At 42.6% G+C, this 17,182-nt stretch overlaps 1 protein-coding gene across 11 annotated transcripts; it reads right to left on the bottom strand.

The window, feature by feature from the left end:
• On the bottom strand, positions 1–6,245 carry RAB29 (RAB29, member RAS oncogene family). 11 transcript variants are annotated; one of them, XM_067729218.1, is made up of 6 exons: positions 6,174–6,245; positions 5,593–5,842; positions 3,375–3,446; positions 2,499–2,680; positions 2,103–2,224; positions 1–1,819 (listed from the first exon to the last, which is right to left on the bottom strand). In XM_067729218.1, exons 2-6 carry the CDS (start codon positions 5,714–5,716, stop codon positions 1,708–1,710), a joined length of 612 nt encoding a protein of 203 aa, XP_067585319.1. In that variant the 5' UTR covers positions 5,717–5,842; positions 6,174–6,245; the 3' UTR covers positions 1–1,707. The 11 variants fall into 11 exon arrangements, with proteins under 11 accessions (XP_067585319.1, XP_067585321.1, XP_067585322.1 ...); XM_067729220.1 differs by having other exon boundaries at positions 5,593–5,837; XM_067729221.1 differs by having other exon boundaries at positions 5,593–5,718; positions 6,174–6,237.
• Positions 6,246–17,182: the final 10,937 nt, after the last annotated feature.

Below are 17,182 nucleotides of genomic sequence, written 5' to 3'. Positions count from 1 at the left end.
TACAATACTTATTTCCCATTTATTTGTGATTTTTCAGGGGTTCAAACCAGTGAATAAAAATCAATTTTATTTTCACAGAGAACTTGTTATTCCACTATTATTTTCAGAATCATTGTAATAAAAACCCTACCTGGAAAGAGTAATACAAAAGAGAACCTGAAGGTCTCAGAAGATTGTGCAAAATTTGTAACAACTGGCATTAAAAACAAACAAACCACCGAGGGCTCTGATATTTGGCCTCTGAGCTCTCTTAGGACAGTGCTTTTCAAAGTCTGGTGTGTGTCAAAATCACCTGGAGAATTAATGGAGCCTACAGAAGCCCAGGGAAGGCCTGGGTCTCTGCATCTTTACCACGTTCTCCAGCAAGGGTTTCCAAACTGGGCTGAGCAGAATTGCCTGGGAAACTCTGAAAAACAACAACAACAAATCCCCAAGCTTCATCCCTGGACATTTTGGTTCAGTAGGTTTGAGGTTGGGAAACAGAAATCTTAAAACATTTTATTTTAAAATCGTTAAACTTCCCAGGTGGTTCTCACTAGTCAGATTTGGGAACCACTGACTTAGAACACTTATTTAGGTAAGTGTCTCTCAAAGAGCTCTAAGCCTGAGCTCACTAAGAATATTCATAACGTTGGGCAGGTTATAAATCACCATCCTGTGAGAATTTAACAAATTAAACTGTCTAGAAGTGATTTGATACTAAAAACTCCACCCAATTTAGCACTTAAATTACCTAATGATTTTCTGTCTATCTACTCTCCACCCCCAGGCAAAGGTCTACACATAATATTTATTTTCTATGGCTGTTAAGTGCTAGACACCCAAAGTGCTCCTAAGCAAGTTGCCCCGTAGGATTTTGTTCTGTTAACCTGACCCTCTTCTTCCATTCAGACTCCCAGAGCTGTGAGGAATAGACCTAGTTCAGGGTACCACGGCCAGCTGATGTCACTTGCAGCATTACGTGGCAAGACATCAACCTGCAAACCCTGTCCCCATCCCACTGGGAGAGAGACACTAGAAAACCTTAAAGTGAGAATTAATTTTTTGGGGAAAGAATCGCTCTAACCAAAGACAGATCATTTAAAAGGTTAACTATTTTTAAAACCAAGACAAAAGAAAGCTAATATGACTTGAGAAGCTTAAAGAAATAGTGACTTTTGGTTTACCTCCAGTAGCCCTAAACCCATAGATATCCAGCCCCATTTCTCCTGTATCTCAGAATCAGGTGTTTAAATTCAAAGTCCAAGACAGAAAGAATCTGAAAGCAATGATCAACAAGGAATTTGGGAAATGACCTTTGATCTCATTTTCCTTGCAATCTGAAGTCCTATCAGATTGAGATATCAATATACATTAAATGGAAAAATATGCTCAAAAGTAGGTGAGAATTATGATCCGTAAAACACAGATGCTGACTTCTAATCCTTCCCACAAAATCCCAGATCACAAATTGAGAGATGAGATGATCTTTTTTGGACAGAAGGCACTGACTGGGCCCCGTGAGCCAGCAGCAAGTGACAGGCAACTTGCAGCAGAGGCAGCAGAAATGCCCATGGGTCCCACGTGTCTTCTCTTAGTGATGATGGCCCTCCTTACTGGACCGTCAGCAGCAGACAGTTCAAATGTACTTAGTAAAACTGCTGGGTGGGCAACCAAAGGGAAGAGAAGGATCTCCTAGAACTGGGAGGGAAAACAAGCCAAACGCTACTAGCAGCAGGCCCAGCTGGAAGAGGGCTTGGTCTGCAGGTTGATGTAGTTCCCTTGGGTGGACAAAGACATATCTTCCCTGGAATTGCTCATCATCTTCTCAATGAGGACTCTAAAAAACAAATAAAAAACAAACCTGAGAAGCTGGATGGAGAAACGGCAGATATTATCTGTCTTGTCACCAGGTGGCACTCAGTAAAGCCACAAGGTTTAAATGCCCCTTTGTCCCCAATTATCTCAGGAGAGAAGACAGCATCCCTGACCTTCAGGAGCTGGCATTCCAGTGGCTCAGTCTGTTCTTGTTTGCTCAGAAACAAGGAAAGGAGGTCCAAGGGGCTGCAGTGGAAGATGGGTAAATCTGCGTGCCTATCCCTAGAACAGGATGAGCTACTCACCTCATGGCCTCATTAATATTTTTGTTCTCCTTGACTGATGTTTCTGTCCAACCTGTGAAACCATTCTCTTTACTGAACCGGTCAACCTGGTCTCGGCTCACTGCCCAAGGGGACAGATCACACTGGCAAAGAAAATAAATAAAAGGCAACACCATAAACTTCCTGGGAATAGAAACATTGCTCAGATACGTGTGGATTTAAAACAGTTCCACCCATGGCTAGAACAGCAGCATCTGAAATCTACAGCCAACATTCTTCCCAAAGAAAGTCTCAACATCTCTTGAAAGGAGGTAGAGAAGGGCAAGTGGATACCCACAATCAGAGTGCAGTTTAGACACGCTTACTCTCTGCCCACGGATTGAGGCCAGGGGCCATTTTCCAAGATCAACCACATACCTTGTTGGCTAAGAGCAGGCAGGGCACCGGCTCTCCATTAGGCAGTGTGAGCTTGCTGTCCAGGTCCTGTTTCCATCTTTGGCTGTTGCTGAAGGTAGTGGCGTTGGTAACATCAAACATAATAACACAGGCAGATGCATCCCGATAGTAAAGTCGGGTCATAGAGGTGAAGCGCTCCTGCCCTGGGAAGTAAGGAGACGGTTCTTGAGAAGGTGATCCTGAGAGCCAGCCTTGGAACCCTCCCTGACACCCTGCACTTTCCATCTTCATTGTGGGAAAGAGGGCAGTATGCGTAGTGGGTGAGTCCAGATTCTGCGCCCAGATCACCCAATTCCAAATCCCTGCTCTGTCATTTACTATCTATGTGACTTTAGACAAGTCAAGCTTTCGGTGCTTCAGATTAAGCATCTGTAAAGTGGGGAAACAAGCAGTAGCTTTTTATCATAGGATAGTTGTAAGGATTAATAATGAGTCAGTGAATCTAAAATGCTCAGAAAAGTGCTTGGCACATAATAAATAAGGATTAGCTATTATTATTATTGTCTTCTCTTTTCTTGTTTCTCACCAAGGTCAGCTGAAAACCTAGAAAGAGCACCCCCTCCCCCTGCTGTGGGAGCATCTACCTACGGTCTGGACAGTTCACTACTTTGCCAGACCCTCACCCACACAGACTGCTCTACATTTATTCAGGGCAAAACATCTACAGAAAACATCTACAAAAGCTCTACATCTATTCAGCTTATATGTCCTCAGAGCAGTTCAATCATTCCAGCTTCAGGAAAAAACTTCTGGTCTCCCTGTCCCATTTTTTCTCTGAGAGCTTGTTGGTTAAACCAAAATGTCTTCCTTGTTCTTGTCCAGTCTTATCCATCCTACCTGCAATATCCCACAGCTGGAGGCGCACCATCTCTGAGTCAGACCACTGGAGAACCTTCAGAGCAAAATCCACTGAAAATTTATGTATAATATACTTGAATTAAATTTACCTTAAAAAATCCACAAAGTCATATCAAATATGCAATTACAACCCTAGAGACACACAACTCCAATCCCATTCATTCATTCATTATTTATTTGTTTGGTTACTTTTAAGCCCTCAATGGACTGAGATGAGCCCACACTCATGTATTAAGTGTGGGACAGGTAATTCACATGCATCTCTGAAGGCATCTCCAGTTTTTACTCTCTCATCAAATCAATGTATTTGATCCTACTTGTCTCTAAGGCTGGGGATAGGAGGATGGGAGTAATTATAAAAACAACTCCTAATCTCAGGTTAAACAGTTTCTGGGAGATTTAGGGGGTTTTCTCAGGGAAGGGATGATGGGGTAGAAGAGGGAAATGAGGTAAGTGGGTTGGCTTTTGCATCTTCCACATTTCAGTGTTGGTTTCTAGTCCAACTGTATTATGAGAAAAACACACCCTCAGGGAATTCTACATTCTCCATAAGGCTGTAGGAATTATCTTGGGCAGGAATGGGATAAAGTGAAAAGGTCCCAGAGGATTCACCAGCAAGAAGATACTCCATGGATGATGCTTAAGAACAGTGCTGGAATCTACTGCCACATCTGTAGATGCTGAGTCCATGAGTTAAGGCTGCGGGGGAGAGCTTTTGATAAGGACAGCAACAGGATAATTTCTGAGATTTGGAAATACATTTCTCCACGTCTATGACAGAAATAAAAGCTATGGAAAATTAAGAATAAACACTGAACAAAAAATTAGCCAGTCAATTATATTCTCTACTAAAGGAAAACTACAACAATTGCTAAAAATTAGTGGGATACTTTTAAACCAAATCCATGAAATAGGGACGCTCATATTATTGAGCAGTGTGGGGCAGAATGGTCAGGAAACAATCTTTGAAACTTTTGTTTGTTTGAAACTTTAAACCCTTAATTTTGATGAATGCTCTTTTTTTTTTGCGGTACGCGGACCTCTCACTGTTGTGCTCTCCCATTGCGGAGCACAGGCTCCGGACGCGCAGGCCCAGCGGCCATGGCTCACGGGCCCAGCCGCTCCGCGGCATGTGGGATCTTCCCGGACCGGGGCACGAACCCGTGTCCCCTGCATCGGCACGCGGACTCTCAACCACTGCGCCACCAGGGAAGCCCTTGATGAATGTTCTTAAGGAGGGTGTTTTAACTGCAATGTAAATGCATGTTAATTTAAAAAAATTCCAGAATGAACACTAGCACACAATTTCAAAACTTACATTACTGCAATTTTTTTTCCTTAAAAAATGTTCTTTTAATGGAGATAAATAAATGTTTGTTACTTTCCCTCTTCACCAGCTCTTCCCATCTAAACTTCTAATTAGAAGGCATTTTTCTACTTCTGAAAAGACAGTTGAGTCCAAAGGCCAAACTGGAAAGAAAGGAATTAACTCTTTGTCTTCCCTGCCTCCTTCATCTCCCCAGTTTGAGAGAAAAAGCTGTGTGTGTGTGGGAAGATAGGTCAGAAAAGTGGTATATTTTACACTAGGAAGAATTCCTAGTCTTTATTTAAGCAATCGATGGACAAAAAACACACAGCTCTTCAGCCCTGATAAGCATCTGATTGTGTGGCCAAGGGGCCCTCCCATGCAGGTATTTCCATAACAAAGCTAGGCTCCGTGAGGCCAGGTTAAACACCTTTCTGTTCCTTCAACAGCTGTCTGTAACTCCCGTGAGAAGAAGGACAACAGCCCCAACTGGTACCTAACCAGGCGCTCCAAAGGGTCTCAGCTGCTTCTGCTGATCGCAGAGATGTGCCTGTGACCGCTAGGAAGGCTGCAGGAGGAGACTTGAGTTCCCTAGCGAAACGCAGGAATCGCTCATTTTCTCATCCACCCGCCCTCATTTCCCATCGTCACAGTTTTGCTCTCTTTCCAGACAATCAGCTCAGGCTGGGAAAACTTAATTGGGGGAAACCCAAGAGAGGCATGCAAATCAAACACCAGCATGCCTCCCTTCAGGATCCCAGACACCTATTTCCAGGCCCGAGGAAGGACCCAAAGACACCAAATCCCCCGTTCCCCACCCCACTTGAGTCCGCGGCTCAAGTCCCGTGATCCCGGCCTCTCGTCTACCCCGCCCCCGCAGCGACGTCTCACCTCCCACCGTGGACTTGTAGTGTTTGCTGAAGCTGTCCTGGGAATATCGCTGCACCAAGGACGTCTTGCCCACTGCGGCGTCACCCACCACCAGCACTTTGAACAGGTGATCGCGGCTGCCCATGGCTAGCGGGATGGACGTTATACGGCGGCGGGAAGTGGGGGGAGTAACTTATTTTAAACCCTTTGGCTCGCGACCCCGCTCAAACTGAAGTTTGGCATTCCCGCCGAACCGCCCGTTGGGGCTTCTCTGACGAGAAAGCAAAAAAGGAAACTTCGCACTCAACCTATACGCGCTTCCTCCCCGGGCGGCCGCAGCCTGGGTGGGGCGCAGGGCGCAAACTGCTAGCCCCCTGCTGTTTTCACCTTCTCCCCCTCCCCGCCCGGCTACCGAGAAACTTGATGAGGCACCACGGTGTCTCACCCACCGGGACTTCCCCGGAGTTGCTCCGGCGGGCAAATGAACCCGGGCCAGCTCATTTCACGGTCAGGGAGAAGATGGGAGCCCTCCCCGCACTGCAAAAACCAAATTCTGGGGAAAAAGACGTTCACAACCAGACTCCCCAGACCCCATACCGCACCAGGCGGCGCAGTCCCTCTCGCCTTCCTCCGCGTGCGTCACGTGCAGCGTTGCTTGAGGCACTACATTTCCCATCTTACCTCGCGGTGAAGAGAAGTAGGCGAGTGAGGAGACTCGCCCGCCTGGCCTCCTGGGAAGTGTAGTTAATGCACTATTTTTCTTTTTAAAAAAACTACGCAAAGTTTCAAATCCTTTGAACCGTTTGGAATCTTATTTTAAAATAATTCTGGAATAGAGAAGATCCTTCAGAAGCGATTTGTTCGACATGATTTCACCTGCCTAAATCCGTCCCCAGGTAGATTTCTCACTATCTTTAAAAGTTTTATGGAGCTAAGATTAAAAATTATTCCATAGATGCCATACATTATTCCACTAATAAAAGCTCAAGCCTCATCCCTCATGCTCCAAATCTATTTCCTATTCTTTCAGTTGGATGGACATATCCAGGATCTTGTGAACATGATGAAGCCTAGCTCTTATATTTTTCCCCAAAGACCCAATATCAGTCAAATTCAAGGACAGATTAAAAGGCTGACTCTTAGGAAAACCCATGTCGTTAAATGTTAGTTATTAATATTTAATAACTAGCTACTGCAGTAAAGATAGAAAACAACAGACGGTTCCTCATCCTCACTTCCACAATCTCTAGTCATCACATCATTTGGGCTGGAAGCTAATTGGAGTACACTGGCAGCCCTCCTCCAGTTGTTGCTGTTGCTCATGAATAACGATTAAACTACAGTTTTGCAAATACTTTTAATTTTTTAGCCTGTAACTTTTCTGACCTGCCTGCCCTTTAGGTAGCAGTTAAGGGGACATGAGCTTCACGGCAAAGAAAATAAGTTCCATTTTCTATACTTTTCCCAGGAATAGAAGTAAAAGCAACAGGGCAATGGGAAAACAGCCCTGGTTAGATCTCTTGATAGGCTACCTCTTACGTTCTGTGAGGAGAGAACATCAGCACGGTTCACAATGAATATATTTAGCCCAAAATATTTGTTACCCAGGTAAGGAAGTTCAGGCTAGGCTACTCATCTTTTCCGAATGTCTCAGTTCCCTTTCCAATGGTCTTTTCTCAATTCCCATTGGCTTTAACATAGTTGACAACTCCTTGAAATTTGTTTCTCACGCGGCTTCTGTGACACTTTTTCTTGTTTAGCCTCCTACTTCTGTGATGATCGCCTTTTTCTTTCATGGTTTCCTTCCATCCCATCACTCCCTAAGAATTTCCTAAGGCTTCAGTCTTGGTCCTTGAGCTGATCATTCTTTAAACTTTTTACTTTAGTGAATTGCCTTGGCTTCAAATTTCTCTTTGTCTAAATTTTATTTATATCTTTATCTCCAGTCAGTTCTGTTCAACTGCTATAAAGGTGCCTCCATTTGGCTGTCGTGCCAGAGCCTCCCTCTCACTGCATCACCACAAAAACAGCTATTTCTGTCACTGGCCTCATCATTTCTTCCTTTCACTCAGGCTTCAGACCTGAACATTTTTATTTTATTGTGGTAGGAACACTTAACATGAGATCTACCTCTTAAGTTTTAAAGTATTCAATACAATACAAAAAATACAAAATTTTAAGTGTGCAAGAGAGGTACAGTGTTGTACAGCAGATCTCTAGAATTTATTCATCTTGCTTAACTGAACCTTAAGCCCATTGATTAGTAACTCCCCATTTCCCCCTCCCCCCAGCTCTTAGCAACCACTATTTCTTCCACTCTTTGACTCTTTAAATTTGACTATTTTAGATACCGCGTATGAGTGGAATCATGCAGTAGTTGTCTTTCTGTGACTTGGGTATTACACTTAGCATAATGTTTTTAAGGTTCATCTATGTTGTCGCTTATTGTCGAATTTCCTTCTTTGTAATGGCTGAATAATATTCTATTGTATGCATATACTACTTTTTAAACTCATCATTTGATAGACATTTAGGTTGCTTCCTTATCCTGGCTATTGTAAATAGTGCTGCAATGAACATGGAAGTGCCAACATCTCTTTGAGATCCTGATTTCAATTCTCTTGGATAAATTCCCAGAAATAGGATTGTTGGATCATATGATAGTTCTATTTTTAGTTTTTTGAGGAAACTTCATACTGTTTTCCATAGTGGCTGCAACATTTTGCATTCCAACCAACAGTGTACAAGGGTTCCAATTTCTCCACATCCTCGCCAACACTTGTTGTCTTTTTTTTTTTTTTAATAATAGCCATCCTGATAGGTGTGAAGTGATATCTCATTGTGGTTTTGATTTGTATTTCCCTGATGATTAGTGACATTCAATGTTTTTTCATGTATTTTTTGGCCATTTGTATGTCTTCTTTGGAGAAAAATCTATTCAACTCCTTAGCCAATTTTAAAACTATGTTATTAGGTTTTTGTTTTTGCTTGTAGACCTTGAGCATTTAAAAAAAATTTTATTCGAGTATGGTTGCTTTACAGTGTTGTGTTAGTTTCAGGTGCACAGCAAAGTGAATCAGTTATACATATACACATATCTACTCTTTTTTAGATTCTTTTCCCATATAGGTCATTACAGAGTATTGAGCAGAGTTCCCTGTGCTATACAGTAGGTCCTTATTAGTTATCTATTTTATATATAGTAGTGTGTAGTAGTGAGCATTATTAATATTTCCTCTTACACACATTCCTCTACAGCCCCTCCGTTTTAAAAAGTCAGTCACCACATCCTACTGATCCTTCCTTCAAAGACATTTCTCCCACCCATCCTTTATGCTTTGTATTCAGTGCCACTTTCATGTTCAGGCTTTCATTATTCGCACCTGGATCATCTTCAGAAACCTGTTTATTGATCTCCCTGATTTTAGTGTTTTAAAATCTTCAGTGCATCCTGTACAACCAGCCAGGATGATTTTCCTAAAACATCATTGTTCCTTCATTGTCTACCAATTATCCAAAAATTGTCCAACCTTTCTGAATTGGTGTCCAAAGCCCCACCCTACCTAACAACTCTATCTCACCTGATCTCAAACGGGAATCTTCCCCCTCCAAAGGGTGATGTTCCTTCTGCTCTTTAAAAGCCCAATTTCATTTTTACTTTGTATCTTCGCTCAGGGTGCTTCACCTATCAGAATACCCATCAGGCTTCTTTTCACACACCTAAATCTTACCATACTTTGGGTTCTCAAACTTTAGTGTGCATAAGAATTACTTGGGGATGCTTGTTAAATATGAACATTCTGACTCTGCAGGGCTGTGGTAGAACCCAGGGGAATCTGCCTTTTTGTCAAGTACTGAGGTGATACCCAGACCAGATTCCACTTTGAGAAATGCTGCTTTAAAGCCTGACTTATGCATCAACCGATTTAGGAATATTTCCCTTATGATTGCAGCCCTTATTCATCACCTGGAGCATTTACAATCGGTTTGATCTGTGTTCCTTTAACTGTGTGACCAATTTAAAATTATTTAACTTATATGCAAATAGTACATTGCAAAGTAAACAAGCATTTCAAATACAAAATTTTGGCTTTGGCCCCGGTTGTCTGTAAGAGGAGCTACTTTAAGTTTGCCAAATCAGAAGTGTGAAGAGTGAGGATTTAAGAGGGAAGATTAGCAAGTTCCTGGTATCCCCCCAAGTCACAGAGTTTCTATTAAAGGAGTGACAATTCCTTTGGTGGGGGTAGGGGTATTGTATTTCTTCGATAGTAAGCTTCAGTCTCCCAGATAGACAGTCATAAATAAGAGAGAGGGAAAGCACATTCAGGGTGCCAACAGCAGATTTACATGTACATGTTTGGAACACAGCTTTTTGGAAGCTGGGGAAGTGGTCAGCCTTGCTCTGTTACTATCACACTTCCAATTGGTGCCTGCCTCTCTCCTTTTTACTTCCCACTTTTTTTAAAAAATTTCAAACCCATAGAAATGTTAAAAGAAGAGTATAATGTATATCAGTATGTCCTAAAGCTGGATTTTCAATTACTGACATTTTGCCTCATCTGCTTTGTCTCTTTGTGTATACATATCAAACCTTTTGAAAGTAAGTAGCACACACTTCATCCCTAAATACTTTAGTACGTAGGCCCTAATAATTAAATTCTCCTATAAAACCAAAATACTGTATAAGGAAGAACAAATCTGACTCCATATTAGATCTGTTTCTTTTACTTTAACCTTTGTATTTTGTTACTTTTGCTGTAAGTTAAGAATGTTGCCTATCACCTGAAATATACAGGATAGTGCATTCTCAAGGCTCAGACCTTTATTTATTTATTTTTAAAATAAATTTATTTATTTATTTTTGGCTGCATTGGGTCTTCGTTGCTGTGCGCGGGCTTTCTCTAGTTGTGGTGCATGGGCTTCTCATTGCAGTGGCTTCTCTTGTTGCACGGCACGGGCTCTAGGCACATGGGCTTTAGTAGTTGTGGCACGTGGGCTCAATAGTTGTGGCTCGCGGGCTCTAGAGCACACACAGGCTCTGTAGTTGTGGCGCACGGGCTTAGTTGCTCCGCGACATGTGGGATCTTCCCGGACCAGAGCTTGAACCCGTGTCCCCTGCATTGGCAGGCAGATTCTTAACCACTTCTGCCACCAGGGAAGTCCAGGCTCTGACCTTTAAAAGTAAGTATAATACTTTTCCGTTCATATAGAGATAAAAAGTTGCAGAACAGAGAATAACATTTGTCCTGTTGGAGGTTTATAGAAACATGGTGATCTGACCTATGTGGACAGCTGCAAGCACAAAGGATTACATCACCAACACCAAGACATTTCAACAACCAACCACACCACTTTCTCCGTTAGTATAAAAGAAGCCTGAATTCTAACTAGGGTAAGATGGTTCTTTGGAACACTAGTCCATCATCTTCTTGGTCATCTGGCTTTCCAAATATAGTCGCTATTCCGTGCCCCAAGAACTCAACTCTCCATTTATTGGCCTGTTGTGCGGAAAGCAGTAGGAGCTCGGACTTGGTAACAATACCGTTACCCTTATCACACCTAAAAAAATTAACTTTAGCTCAATAATATCATAAAAAATTTACATTTATCTATATCCCTTGAAATATTTTTTTCTCACTTCCCTTCCTCTGATCCAGGATCCAATAAAAGTTCATGCATTGCATTTGGTCATTTTGTTTCTTTAGTCTTTTTTTAATGTAGAACTATGCTGTGTCCAATACAGGAGCCAGTAGCCATATGTGGTTATTTATATTCAAATTAATGGAAATTAAATAAATCTAAAATTGGCTCATCAGTCACACTGGCCACGTTTCAAGTGCTCAGTTGCCACATGTAATAGTGGCCACTATATTGAACAGCTCAGACGTGGACTGTTTTCCTTATCACTGACGGTTCTATTGGAGAGCTTTAATCTACAGTAATCCCTTGCCATTTTTTTTGCTTTTCATAACACTGACTTTCTTTTTAAAGAGTTGTATTGTAGAGAGTCTGGGTTGTCAACCCATGTTCTGGGTTGTCTGATTGTTTTCTCAAGATTAGATTCTGGAAAAACGTTTTTGGCAAGAGCCCTACCTAGAGGAGGTGGTGTATAGCTTATTACATCACTAATTTCAGGTTGGTGATGACTACCATATGATTTCAATAAATATTTATTAAAGAAGTGACCCAGCACTAGGAAATCGCCTAAGAACTTGGGAGCTTGACTTCAAATAGAAGAGAAAGAGTTTAGGGAATTCCCTGGTGATCCAGTGGTTAGGACTTGGCACTCTCACTGCTGTGGCCTGTGTTCAGTCCCTGGTTGGGGAACTAAGAGATCCTGCAAGCTGCACTGCGTGGCAAAAAAAAAAAAAAAAAAAAAGAAGAGAAAGTTTATATAATCTCCATAGCCTCCACCCCTGTGCTAGGAAGAAAGTGGAAAAATGCTTTGTAACATGAAATGGAGACTGAAATGATACAGCAAGTGGCCCAGGAGCACGGATGGGAGGGATGGACCCAGAGAAGGGTCAGGCCATGGGGCTGCAGCTGTCCCTAAGCCCCAAACTCCAGATTCACTTAAATAATCATAACTTTGTGGTGATTGCTTTGGGCACAGGAAGCAGAAGCACAGGAATGCCTGTGACCCAGCTAAGCATTCAGCCAGAAGTTTCTGCAGCAAGGTACCCTAGGAAACCCTCTGGAGAGAGGCTGGTGGGCTCAAAGGGCAACGTGTCAATCACTCCTCTGCGGACTTGTACCCAAGAGTCTGCAGCTAGCTTTGAGCCTGGAAGTATCCAGGGAAAACATTATAACCTAGTTTTTACTGCTTTTGTTGCCACATTTGCCTTCTTCCATGGATACCCTCCCATCCACCCCAAATAAAACCAGGGAAAGAAGATAGGAAAAGGGGTAGAGGAGAATTTTTGGTTTAAAGAGCTGAGTGTGTGGCCCCAACTGTCAACGTGTCACTGAGAAAGTTGCATCTGTATAATGAAGGCATTCCCTTCTAACACAGATGATTCTAATTTTCTATGACCTTTCAACTCTGTAAGAGGGGAGCAAGCCAGAGACTATTGTACCCATAGGCCACCCTTAGTTACCCACTGACAACCCCCCACCCCTCCACCAAGAACTTGGAAATACTGTGTTAAACTCTAAAATCAACATGTAATGAGAGGTTCCTAGGCAGAAGACTAGACTGATTGGAGTATGAACATATCTAAAGCAGAAATGTGTTGATCTGAAGGGAAGTTGGTCAGTCTTAGAAGTAAAGAAAGGAGACATTGAGAGGAGAAGAGTGGCTACACATCTCTGGCTTCTGTCTGGCAGACACCTTAGTCTTAAGGGAATATCTGGCTGTCTGTCAGGTGTCCCTATTGTGGAGACTCTGCAGCTGACTAACAAGGCCTGACACCATTATATTTTCAAGTTATAAAACAAACTTCTCTGTTAAGATTCCCAACTCTCTGAGTACCTTCTGATCACCTTTTTCCTGGGTAGTTTCCTTCCAGGGAGGGAATGTGCTGGTCAGGCTTACATGTGTGTCAGGCCCACTGACCATCTTGTCTTATGCACAGGCCTCTGTGAGTTTGTGGGCCTAAGTCAGCCTCCCTGAGATGACTTCTGGATGGGATGGAGTTTTTGGGCCACTGAAGATGAAGCCGGGTCAGGGTCACAGTGCACTTACCCAACAGAGACCTATGAACCTGGCTGGTCTGCCACACTGCACAACTTTGTCCAACTTCAACTGCACCCACGGCACTAATGAGCAGAATCCAGGGTGGGTCCGGGTCTATTAACTTCTCAATTCACTAGTTCCTTCATATCATCCCAAACTCTATATTCTGAGTATTTCTCTTCTCGTTTTAATCAACATTGTATAATAATAATAAGAGCTTCTGTTTATTGAAACTTCTGTGTGCTCAACAGCCCCACAGAGAAGGCATTGCTGTCCCATTCTACAGAAGGAACAACTGGGGATCAAAAGAGCTGAGAAAGCTGGGATTCAAACCTATGTCTACCTCTAAAGCTTGTGCTTGTTATTATATTTAAAATTAAGCTGTGTGAGGAAAGTAGGGTGATGACTTCTCAGAAGAAGAGTATAGCATCCTTAGCATGTTTTCCAAGAGTTGCCTCATTCCAAAAGTGGACATGATGAGTCTTACTTATTGAGCTCAAAAAATAAGAATCTGCCTTGATTGGAGAAGGCAGTGGGCAGTTGTGCCTCACTGGAGGAGTAGGAGAATTCTAGTGATGCCCTGGGGTATCCCAGAGGATTCTGGCCACCATCTTTGACCCTGACACAGGAAAAAGATAACCTGGATGCTAAGCAAAGCAAAAGATAGAGAATGTAGAAGCCTAGGTGGGCACGTGATGTGCTGTTCTGTCCTCCATAGCATGGGAGTCCCAAGGGAGAAGATCAGTGGCTGTGTTCCAGGCTTGGGATTGGGTCCCCTGAGAATACCTCAGGCAATGGTGACATCTCTCCCCTGCACCTTCCTGAACCTGTATCGAAGGCTGGTTTGATTTTTGGCCTGGTAATCTTAGTTAATATTTCATATTTGACTTAGTTACTTTTCCCACAGATTTCTAACTCCTAAAAACCAGATACATACTTGATTTCTGAGTAATTTGTGAGGTAGTCAACAACTTAGGTAATGTACTTGAAAGTCACACATATGACAGTCTGTGCAGAGTCAAGGATGGATAAACATGTGGGTGTCCCAGGCAGGTCACAATTTGGAGCTCCCTTAAAGCTAGGTTTTCTATCTACTTGCTCAACATTTCTTTGATAGGAGCTAAGAGAAAATAATTTCTGTAATGTTCAACATAAGTAATTTGTTCTAGTATGTTCAAAATAAGGAACTTATACTATGCTCTGAATATGACAAAATATTTACTTATTTGGGATTATTTTCATTTAACTTTGTAAAAGAAAACACCAATAACTGGACAATATTAGTCAACCCAACATAACTAAACATGAATATAGCCATAAAGTCTTTCAAATTATGTTTAGAATTTTTTTTCTCTCTGGCCAACTGGTTCTCACATTCCTGCATTTTGTTTCTGTTTTTTTTTTTTTTTTTTTAATGGGAAGAAGGGGTGGGGAGACAAGGGAAGGGGGAGCCTGGGAGAGAGCAGAGAAGCCAGTAATAGAGGGAGAGAGACAAAATCGAAGCCAAGGGAGGATACGGGTGACAGTTCATTCCTGCTCCTTCCCAAAGGAATTGAGTCTTCACTACATAGATTTTTTTAAGTGATATTTGAAAGGTGACGCAATCATCCATTCATTTGGGTTCTGTCTGGCCTTTAAATGTAATATTTCAACTGAGAGTTCAAGCTGGTAGGGGTTTGAGGTGTTTTCACGAGAAGTAACCAAGTCAGACAGTTCCTATTGTCAAAGAGACCCTGTGGAAGGGGAGAAACACTAACATTAACCACCCAGGCTAATTTTATTCCTCAGGCCCAGGGGCACCAGCCTTCTAGGCTGTTCCATTCCTCCTAGCAGGAAGGTACTCTGTTTCTGTTTTTTTTTGATTTTTTTGGCCATGCCGCGCAGCTTGCAGGATCTCAGTTCCCCGACCAGGGACTGAACCCGGGCCACAGCAGTGAAAGCCGGGAATCCTAACCAGTAGGGCACCAGGGAACTCCCTGCAATTGGTTTTCTTACTAGCTTTAAAAAAAAAATTATTATTATTATTATTTTGTTTGTGGTACGCGGGCCTCTCACTGTTGTGGCCTCTCCCGTTGCGGAGCACAGGCTCCGGACGTGCAGGCTCAGCGGCCATGGCTCACCGGCCCAGCCGCTCTGCGGCATGTGGGTTCTTCCCGGAACGGAGCACGAATCCGCGTCCCCTGCATCGGCAGGCGGACTCTCAACCACTGCGCCACCAGGGAAGCCCTTAAAAATTTTTTTAATCAAGCCATATATTTTCTTGGGAGTCATATTAAAATATTTTATCTTTAGATAATGTAATAACATATAGTGCACTAAACAGCACTATACTGTGATTGTTCAGTTACTGAATTTTAGCTGGAGACAGCGGGATTTCAGGAGACTGTCAGCTGACTGATCTCAGGGTTGGTGGTGTTGCCTGTAATTATGTTGCAAAAATATCATCAGGGATAGGCTGGCGCCTGGGAGGCCTGTTTTTAAATGTCCACTGGAAGATATTGTCTATTTCTGTAGACAATTATCATTTTACAGCAATACAAGGTGTCTCAAGGGCAAAACAGATAACAGGCACAGTATTTTTGACCATTTCAGTACGTTTTAATGTTCTCTACACAGGGACACCTTGGACACCTCTTTCATCTGGCTCCAGGCATGGTGGGAAAGCACTGGGCTGAGAGAATCCTGGGTGTGAATCTATGACCTTGGGCAAGACACTTAACCCCTCTGGGCCTCAGTTTCTCGCTTGTAAAAAGGTGATAATATCTTTTTTGCAAAGTTTTGAGAGATAATATTGAAGTTGTAAATGAGGCTATTATTTAAAAGTATATCATAGAGTATAATATACTATATATTAAATATTATACAAATAATAATTAACAAGAAATTATCCTCTTTCCACTAACCCTTAATGGCCTTACTAACATATTACTGCTTTGAAGAGTTAGTCCCAGAGTCCAGGCCCCTTATAAAAGGCTGATTTCTTAAATGTTTTCACTAGAAAAAAAAGGGTAATTATGTGACGTGATAGATGTGTTACTTAACTCAATGGGGGGAAAATCCTTTCACAATGTACTCATATATTAAATCACATTATATACTTTAAATATATTACAACTTTGTCAATTATATCTCAAAAAAAAGGGCTGATCACCAAGCTGGGTAATGCTCAGCACTGTGTCATTTATATCATTGTCAAGGATCCTTGGGGGAGCGTGTCCTGCTCGGGCAGTGGTTCCCAGCAGAGGCTTTGGAGTCAGACGGATCTGGGTGAGACTGCACCGTGACTCTGCCCTTCCCTATCTGCCATCTCAGAAAAACTGCTTCGTCACAAACGTGTGCGTGTCTCAGAGGGTTGTGTTATCACCCCCTGCCCTCCAAACCCCAGTCATGCGAACCATTTGTAGTTCCCCAAAGCACCAGGCTCACTTCTCTGCTTAGCTTACTGTTTCCTCTCCAGGATGGTTCTCCTTCTACATGCTGCTCCTATTCTTGTTGGCTTCCTCTAAGGCTTCCCTGCCCCTCAAGACTTGGTTAGGTGTCCTTTCCGTCTGCCTGCTCCCCAGCCACCCTCGGTTTACCCCTATGGTCATAGTATTGACATTGCCTAGTCATTGGCCCACCTCCCCCTCACTTCAGAGTTGACTAGCATGTTGGGGTTTAGTGTATGCCAGGCACAGTGTCTAGTTCTTTATGTCAGTTATCTTACTGAAGTTGCTTAACGACCCTAGGAAATACGTATTAGTACAGATGAGGAAACTGAAGCTCAGAGAGGGTAAATGGTCTGCTCAAGGTCACACAGATCAATGCAGAAGATCTGGGATTTGAATTCACGCCTGACTCTAAACCCTTTGCAGTCAATTGTAAATTGCTAAGAGTTTACAGGGTTGAGCACAGTGAAAGCATGTGCAAGTACTCAGCAAAGAATGGCTATTATTA

Source organism: Pseudorca crassidens, chromosome 2 (genome assembly GCF_039906515.1).
Source record: "Pseudorca crassidens isolate mPseCra1 chromosome 2, mPseCra1.hap1, whole genome shotgun sequence".
Lineage (NCBI taxonomy): Eukaryota > Metazoa > Chordata > Mammalia > Artiodactyla > Delphinidae > Pseudorca > Pseudorca crassidens.
Note: the sequence above shows the minus strand (reverse complement) of the source record. Positions and strands in the feature narration are given on the sequence as shown.

What these genes read in the sequence shown, in the direction of transcription:
- RAB29 (XM_067729218.1), bottom strand. Translation starts at nt 5,716, where the DNA reads ATGGGCAGCCGCGATCACCTGTTCAAAGTGCTGGTGGTGGGTGACGCC. An exon ending in GCCTGCTCTTAGCCAACAAG is followed by an intron (nt 2,225 to 2,498) that starts GTATGTGGTTGA and finishes TTTCTTTGCCAG; the next exon opens with TGTGATCTGTCCCCTTGGGC. An exon ending in AATATTAATGAGGCCATGAG is followed by an intron (nt 1,820 to 2,102) that starts GTGAGTAGCTCA and finishes TTTGTTTTTTAG; the next exon opens with AGTCCTCATTGAGAAGATGA.